The sequence below is a fragment of the Nicotiana tabacum genome, chromosome 16 (genome assembly GCF_000715075.1).
Source record: "Nicotiana tabacum cultivar K326 chromosome 16, ASM71507v2, whole genome shotgun sequence".
Lineage (NCBI taxonomy): Eukaryota > Viridiplantae > Streptophyta > Magnoliopsida > Solanales > Solanaceae > Nicotiana > Nicotiana tabacum.
This window is the reverse complement of record NC_134095.1, coordinates 13553612-13562274: the sequence shown is the minus strand read 5'-3', so window position 1 is coordinate 13562274 and position 8663 is coordinate 13553612. Positions and strand designations below refer to the sequence as shown.

General features: G+C 30.4%; 1 protein-coding gene across 1 annotated transcript; it reads right to left on the bottom strand.

The window, feature by feature from the left end:
* Nucleotides 1–5470: 5470 nt before the first annotated feature.
* Nucleotides 5471–8261, bottom strand: LOC107764253 (uncharacterized). Its single transcript, XM_016582807.2, has 2 exons — nucleotides 7207–8261; nucleotides 5471–6170 (listed from the first exon to the last, which is right to left on the bottom strand). Exons 1-2 carry the CDS (start codon nucleotides 8108–8110, stop codon nucleotides 5668–5670), a joined length of 1407 nt encoding a protein of 468 aa, XP_016438293.1. The 5' UTR covers nucleotides 8111–8261; the 3' UTR covers nucleotides 5471–5667.
* Between the last annotated feature and the right edge of the window lie 402 nt (nucleotides 8262–8663).

Sequence of the window (8663 nt, the reverse complement as noted above, 5' to 3'; positions counted from 1 at the left end):
TTTGTCTCCTTTACTTACTGACGGCCGTTGCGGGAGAGTTGGGTGAGGGGAGATAAGGAGAGGGGGTTTATAGTCGGTCCTTTTTCCAGATTTTTAAAGTTGGGACGAGTCACTGGAATATTATCCCTTCTTCTTCCTCTCATCAAGCGTTAGGAGCTTATTCTATCTTAGAGCTGAAAGAGTTGTAAAGTGGATAACCCGTAACCGTATTGTCCTGCTGAGCTGCAGCTCTTTCCTTGTTATGAGCTCCATATATTACTGCAACTAGTTTCTTTAAAAGCTTCAGATGTTCCCTGTTCGTGATGGATTATTAGTATATCCATCTATTTCTTACCTACATTGTCTTTCTTATTTATGAGGTTAATATTGGATAGCAACTTGTTTTCTCTAAAAGATTTTGGATGTTTCCATGTTTTCTTGTAGGTACTAGTATATTCATCTATTGCCTAGTACCTGTTTTGTGGATCTTTATTTAAGTTCAGACTTCAGACTGGGAGAATGGGGAATAGAGAATAATAAAAGTAGTCGATTATGTTTAGGAGTTGGTCTAAAATAGTCCCTTAAATATATGTTTTGTGCAGCTTTAGTCCTTTATGTTTTTTTTTTTTTTCGCTAATATTGAACACTTTTGGTCTACATTGTCTTTGACGGAATTAGCTCGGGAGAAGCACATGAGCCATTTAGAAGGAAGAAACTAACAGGACAAACATCTCCTGATTCATATCTCCCGATTCGCACATCAAGAAAATAAACTAGTAAAAAATGTATAGGATTGGCAAACTGTCGAGTCGGGTCGGATATGGTTCGGGTCGAAAATGGGTAATGAAAAAATAGATAAATTATTCGACCTGACTCATATTTAAAATGGATAAAAAATGGGTTGACCGGCGGATAATATGGCTGGCGGTAGGGATGTACATAGGTCGGGTTGATTTGGATTTTACAATTACCAAATCAAATCAATTGTATCGGGTTATTAAATCTAAAGACCAAACCAAACTAATAAAATTTGGGTTTTTCAATTTCGATTTTTCTCGAGTTTTCGGGTTTTTCGGTTTTTTTTCGGGTTTTCTTCCAATAAAATCTTTGTAGAACAAAACATATAACTTGTGCTCAAAATATTTCTTTAATCCTAGTAAGATACAACTAAATAAAATATTTTCCAAGAAAATAATACAAAATATGAGATGTGTCATGGCATTATCCTAAAATATTCAACAATAAAGACAATAAAATTATGTAATATATTGTTAATTAAAAAACCTTAATAAAAATAAACATAATCTAAAAGTACTAAGTCATGTTAAAATAAGTGGACTAATAATGGAGTATTAATTACATGACTAAACGCTAAAGAAAATATAAAAATAGGTTATGCATCTTTATCTAAATTGTTGCAAAACAACAAATAGATATTCAATACATTCTCGTTCGTAGTATTGAATTACATGTCTTTTGTTAGCATTAGTGTTGATTTGATTTTGGTTTGGGCTTTTATTAGCATTATTTAATTTATTAATATTAATGACTATAAAACTTATTGGAACATTCAAAAGTTCTAAGTCCAACCTTGAAATAATACCTTAAAAGATAAAATTATGAATTTTTTTAAGAAATATTTATAAATTACATCACAATAAGTGTATTTATATATTCAATATATCTAAAATTTCTATATATGTAATGTCAGGTTGGTTTGGTTTCGGTTTGACTTTTTTTAGTTCAAACCAAACCAAACCAATTATGATCGGATTTTTTTTTTCCAACACCAAATCATAATCGGGTTTTTTTCGGCTTAACTCGGATTATCGGGTTGGTGCGGTTTGTCGGTTTCCTTTGTACACCCCTAGCTGGCGGTTTATCCATGACTTCTTACATATGATCATTTTTGGGAGAATTCTTAGTCTCCCTAACTTGAGGAACCCCCAAGTTGAGGTTTTACAAATGTAAAAGTTAGATCCATTGATTATCCATTTTCTAAATAGATAATATGATTCTTATCCATATTTGACCCGTTTATAAAAAGTTTATTATCCAAGCCATTTTTAGTGAATAATATAGGTGGTTAACTATTTTTCTTTTAACCATTTTGCCACCTCTAGTTATATATAAAAGCTTGTAACACTTGCATTCAGATTTATTTTTCTCTTCATTTTATTTAGGGTATATCACGTATACCTCATCAAGGTTGACTTAGTAACATTACCTGCTAGAATAAAAAAAAAGACTGTTTCATCATAATAGGAAATTAGATCTAGTTATTTTAGACTACATATTCGACTCTCAGAATTTTAAACTTAAACAATTTCACGCAACATTATTTAGTTTATGTTTCGTTTGGAACAAAACATAATGTAAAAACTATCATAATAAATAATTAGACCTTAACTTCGAATTTCTCTAAGAAGCTATTCTTTTTAGTTTCAGCTTTGTGACTTGGCTTATCGTACGAAATAGACCTTGTTTGTTACATTTGGTGCTTTTTACGACAAGCAAAATAATGTGTCATTTTAAAAGGAAAAGAGTGCTCTTAGAGATATTATCAAATATTGATCATATCATTGCTTTTTCTTTTTTCCCCCTTCTAATATAAGAATATAAAGTTGTCTATACGTTCTCCAGTTGAACAAAAAACGTGCAAGGCAAACAAGAATTAGCTTAATTCAGCCTGCAAGTATTAAGATAATATATCCTTTTAGCTACTCAACCATTAAGTTGAGAAAATATGTTCATGCATCTGATTATCAAGATTGGAAACATCGACACCATATATCCTCTTAGAGATTTCACAACTCATCGCTATCTTCGTCTTCTTCATTTATATTCTTTCCTGCCTGTCAATTCTACGCGTGCCTTTTTTTGTTACAACTTATAAATTCAAAAGTTTATAATAATTATAATAAATTGTACAAATGAGATTCCATTATGGCATAAATAAAATTTATGTCTCCATTGTTGATTTATTCCCCTCACGTTTTATACAGATATGATTGCCCTGAATTCTCTTTCCGGATCTGTTCCCACGTATTGATGAGTGATAAATCGAGGCTAAGTATATAATACTAATTAATTATAGTCAAGTAATAAAGGTTTATTTCCTCAGCTAAGTAATAAATTGAGGTGAATTATGTATTAATAAATCATAGTTAAGTGAAAAAAGTATACGTAAAAGAGATATGTCATATTTTCATTAGTTTGATATAAATATCGGATCCCCGGGACTCCTGGTGGTGGGTGCAGAATTATTTTTCTTTTTCTTCCAAAGGGCAGTGGCACAAATGGAAAAGAAGAATGTGAATTAATACAAATTACTGAGTTCCATGGTTTGCTACTCGGTATTTTCCCACCCCCCCCCCCCCCCAAAAAAAAAAAAGAATGATGGCATGAAATAAAAAAGTCAACGCATCTAATTTATTAAATTTTTTTAGATTAAATTCACATACTTTGAAACTATATAGCTGAATTTTTTTTTTCAATATTTTTAAAATGTATAAAAGAATAAAACTGCTGGCTCCCGTAATTCAACGAATGTGATTCACCAAAAGAAAAGGAGGAAGAAGTTATTCTTCAAATCTTTTTGCCTTTTTCCATTTCTGTTGTCTTCTGAACTTTATTGTTGTCTTTGTACACAAGGATAACCTGGAAAAAGCAATAAAAACAAAAGCCTTTTCTTTTTCTTTCATAAAAAGAGAGAACAAGGACTAGGGGATGCATATCTGAAATCCAAGTAGAAAACGCAAATTTTAGAACACAACAAACTCATAATGACATGGGATTAGGTGGCATCCCCTCAGATTATGACATGTCTCCTTACTACTACTTCTTAATTTCTTGGGATCTTACGTTGACCAAACATGGCTTACTAAAGACAAATTCTGTTCAAGAATAGCATCATTAATGAAATTTATAAGGCAATTATGTACTATCTTGTTAGTAGTTTGACAACAAATACTAATTACTATATCTCAATTCCAAATTATAGGAAATTATAGAAATCTTCAGAGAATTTTATGGGTAGGCATCCAACTTTGTGTTCATTACGCAAAAGTCATTTTTCTTTCTTTTGTTACACAAAATAATTTTACTTTGCTTTATTTATCACAAAAGTCACTGTGGCCAGATTTTATAATACTTTTATTTGAAAAGTCTATTATGTCATTGATATTATAAATCCTCTCATTTATGTAATACCTTTTATATTATATATTATATAATATATTTTTACTTAGGTATTTTACTTATTTTTATAATATATCCATACATTTAATTTTTTTCATGGCAATCAATTTTTTTAATCATATGCAAACATGAGCATATTTTAAAAATAAAAATGAATAAAAAAAATATTTTTTAATATTTATTTAAAATAATAAAAATAGATTTGTTTAACAAATGATAGTTTTTTTATAGTCAATAAAATTTTTAAAAAAAGTTTCAAAGATATTTGTGATTAATATTAATTTTTGTAAAGCTTTATCTATTAATATTATTTATTTAAAAATATTAATCTGATGTGTCATTTTGCTAAATGTGTGTATTTTATTTATTAAATTAATGGTATGGCTTGGCTATAAATCAACGAGCTTTGAATTTTTAATTTTTATTAAACATATTTTATTAAACATGATTAAGAATGTGGACTTGAGATTTATTCATGGTAATGTTACTGACAAATTATTAAAAATTATATGTATGGATATATTATAAAAATAATAAATAAATTTATTTTAATTATAAGTAAAATACATAGGTAAAAATATATTATATAGTGTATAATATAGAAGGTTTTGCATAAATGAGAGGATTTATAATGTCAAGGATATAATAGACTTTTCAAATAAATGTATTATAAAAGTTGGCCGAGGTGACTTTTGTGATAAATAGAGCAAAGTAAAATAATTTTTGTGTAATAAAAGAAAGAAAAATAATTTGTGGATAGTGAACACAAAGTTGAATGATTTTTAAGTAGCAAAAAAAAAGAAAAGTAACTTTTGCATAATAAATAAAAAATTGAATAACCACCCATAAAATTTACTCAAATCTTCAGGATTATATTACTCTATTTAAATTCATCTCACGCCTTGGGACAAAGGCCAAAAGATTAACAAATGAAATGACTTCAGTAGGCAGGGGACTATCTTCTTTAGCCCCCTTAATGGTTTGCCGCAATCACATAATCAAGGTGGACCTAGGATTTAAAACTAGCGGACATCATTATCGAATAAAAATTTAAGCAAATATTAATGTGGAAATCAAACCTAAGCAGCGCAACAAAAGTCAAGATGTGCCTCCCAAATACCAATGCAATTGCCTAAGTTTTGCGTCTTAGTGTGCAAATCAAAATATATATCAATTATTTAAGATAGATACAGTCAGATGTTATAGTAAAGTGCTGTTATAGAGAACATATATTACAATATAGTATGAAAATTGGTTCCATAAGAAATTTAATTTTTATAGTGAATGACTATAATATAAAGATGGTGTTATAGAGAAGTTTGATTGTACATACATATATTTTTTTTCCAAAATCACCGGGGGCTGGTGACTCCCCTACCCTAGGGATAGGTCCGCCTCTGCACATAATAAATTGGAACCAACAATCTAAATGTCTCATTAAAACCAAAAACATGTACAAATATGATGTTTAATATGATTTTTTTTATGCTACAAAGGGTTAGGAGATCTTGTAGAACTATTATTATCCAATACAATTTCAAATAAATCACCTTCTGACTCCAAATCATAATCTAATATTTGTTTCAAACTATTGACAGTATTGTTATTGCTTCTTGTAGTAGTAGCACTTCTGTTGAGCCACTGTGCATCAATTCTACCCATTGAAAAAAGTTCTTTACTATCTTCATATCCCAAAACTGGTGAATTTGCCAAAGGGCCAATAAAGCAAGGATTTGGTGTTCTTTGTAAATTTGCTGGTGCATATTTGAATACACTTTGTCCAAGATTTACTAATACCAAAATGTCACCATTTGCTGCTAAAGTTGGATATAGTGGATTTCCAAATTCCTCTGATTTGCAACGGATTTCGTGCACTAGTAGTGAATCCACTGTGAAAAACACCTTCTTTTGGCTTGGATTGTATCCACAACCAATTACCTTTTCTGCTTTTCCCCACTCTTCTCTTTGTGATTCATACACCAGTTTCATTCCTGCAACATATTATCAAGACAAAAAACTTAGTTTCTTTTTTCTTTTGAGGGATTGATTTCACGTCCGGTAATGAACTTTCATTATAATAATACAACGACAATAACGGAAAATCTAGTGTAATCCGTAATCTCACAAGTGAGATTTGAAGATGATAAAGCACGCAAACCTTTACCCTTACCTTGTAAGTGTAGAAGTGTTGTTTTCAATAAACGCTCCGTTTATCCATTATAATTGTAAAGTTACAAAACTATTCTTTTTGCATTATAATTAAGCTTCATTTGCAATAACAGTAAAGTGACTCTACAGAACTCACTATAACGATAAACAACAACAACAACAACAAACTTAGTGAAATTCGACAAGTGGGGTCTGGGAAGGATAAAGTATAAGCAGACATTATTCCTATCTTATGAAGGTAGATAGGTTGTTTCTGAAAGACCCTCGGCTCAAAAACAATGAACTCACTATAACTATAAAGTTATAAAATTATTTGTCACATTAAAATAATAAACTTTACCTAATAAAATACTCTAGTAAAGTCATCAAACTTTAGCTACTATAACGATAAAACCTACTCATTAAGGTAACTTTACTTCTATAGTGATTAATATTTTGTGACTTTACTAATTATATTGGATAAAGTTCAATTAATTTAGTAACAAAAATAATTGTGACTTTACTGTTATTTGTAGGTAAAATTCAGCAACAATATGTGAAATTAAATTTTTTTGGATCGGAGAGTTGTCAGTGTGACTAATTATGTTTGTGGCCTTACAATTCCACAATGTTGATCATTGACAATTAAAAACAAATGACTGTTTACTTATGTGACCTTTGGTAAAAAGAATGGCCTACCCTATAAACTTAGTTATATGCAAAATAAAAAAATAAAAAAATGCCCACTATGAAAAGTCTATGAATATTTTTCAGTGCTGAATATTGACTTCTAGAACTCTGTTTAAGCATTCTAGCTACAGCAAAATGGACATAGGAATATTTAAAAAAAAAATAAAAAAAAAATAAAGAGGAACTTACCATCAAGAAATACAGAACCATTTGAGTTGAATCCAATAGAACCTGAATAACTGCCTGGAATTTTAGGTGGAAGTGAACCACCATTTGTAAGCCCAATTGATAACACAATAAAATCACTTCTGAAATTGTCCTTTGATTCTTGAATTCTTTGATGTCCATTTTGCCTTTGACTACTTGTAACATGAACCAAAGATTCTGAATTGGCTTTTGAATTAGAATCCTCTCTAATAAGCTTTATTTTCTCAATATTATCCTCCTTTGCTTTTCCCATAATTTCACCATCTTCTTGATTATAAGGCAAAATTGTAATCTCAAAATAAGCTTCTTGTGGAAATGATGAATTTCCTAAATGGGGTCCAGGCAAAGGTAAACAAGTTTTTATAACAGAAGAAGCTGACATTAAATTAGAACTTTTGCTAAGTTTTTTAAGCCCAGAATTGAACCTAATTTTTTGCATAAAATCAGCTGATCCTTGACAAATTTCCCAACTCATATCAACTTCTAATTCATTTCCATTTTCACCCACAGCACATGATCCTAAAAGAGACCTAGCTGATCGAACGGATGGAGATGGAGCATAAGTTGTGAAAGCAAATCTTGACCATCCATTTTCAACAGCATCAGTTGCTAAAGATGGATGATCAGACCAATTGAAATAGTTTTTAGTCGATATTGCCCCTTGTTTGAAAACATAATAATTTGTTTTCTTTGTACCATCACGATCAAGATGATGAAGACTTACTGTGTGAAGTTTTGAAATCCCATTTTGCAAATTTTGAGGTCTTTCTGAATTTGATTCTCTACGTTTTCGAGGACAACATCTTCTCTGAATTATTATGATCATAATTAAAACAAGAACTCCACTTGAAACTGCTACAAAAGTAATCTTCAACCATTCTTGCATCTTCAAATCTTCTGATTTTGCTCCTATAGATGAATTAGGTTAGTTGAGATGAACAAAAAGAAAGTTTTGGTTTTTATTTTGTGAGAAGATTTTGTAACAGAGGAAAAAACATGAAGGGTGGCGGCAAGGGACGTCTAGGAATGGTTCAAGAAAGGCTGCAATAAAGACCAAAAAGAGAGAAAGAGAGGGGGGGAGAGAGTTGACGAAAAATTAAAAAAAAGGAAACAGTAAAGAAGATAGAATTAAATGGAAAGAATGGTGTGGCACGCTGATAAGAAAGATAACATTAACACCTTTTTTTATCGGGAAGGGCAACTCGATACACAAAATATTTTATATTTACTTAGGGACCAAAAAAGTACCGCTCTAAGGATATGATATAGACTATATATTCTAATGCAAGTGGTAGAAGCTACTTCTAAAGTTCGACAGTAATTTATAGGTCACATGAAGATAACTTTATCGTTGCTCGAATGGTCCATTCCAATATAAAAGTTCGACAGTAATTTATAGGTCACATGAAGATAACTTTATCGTTGCTCGAATGGTCCAT

Coding starts and splice junctions, on each gene's coding strand:
- LOC107764253 (XM_016582807.2), bottom strand. CDS start 8,110: ATGCAAGAATGGTTGAAGATTACTTTTGTAGCAGTTTCAAGTGGAGTT. Junction 6,171..7,206: donor TGGTTCTGTATTTCTTGATG/GTAAGTTCCTCT, acceptor AATATGTTGCAG/GAATGAAACTGGTGTATGAA.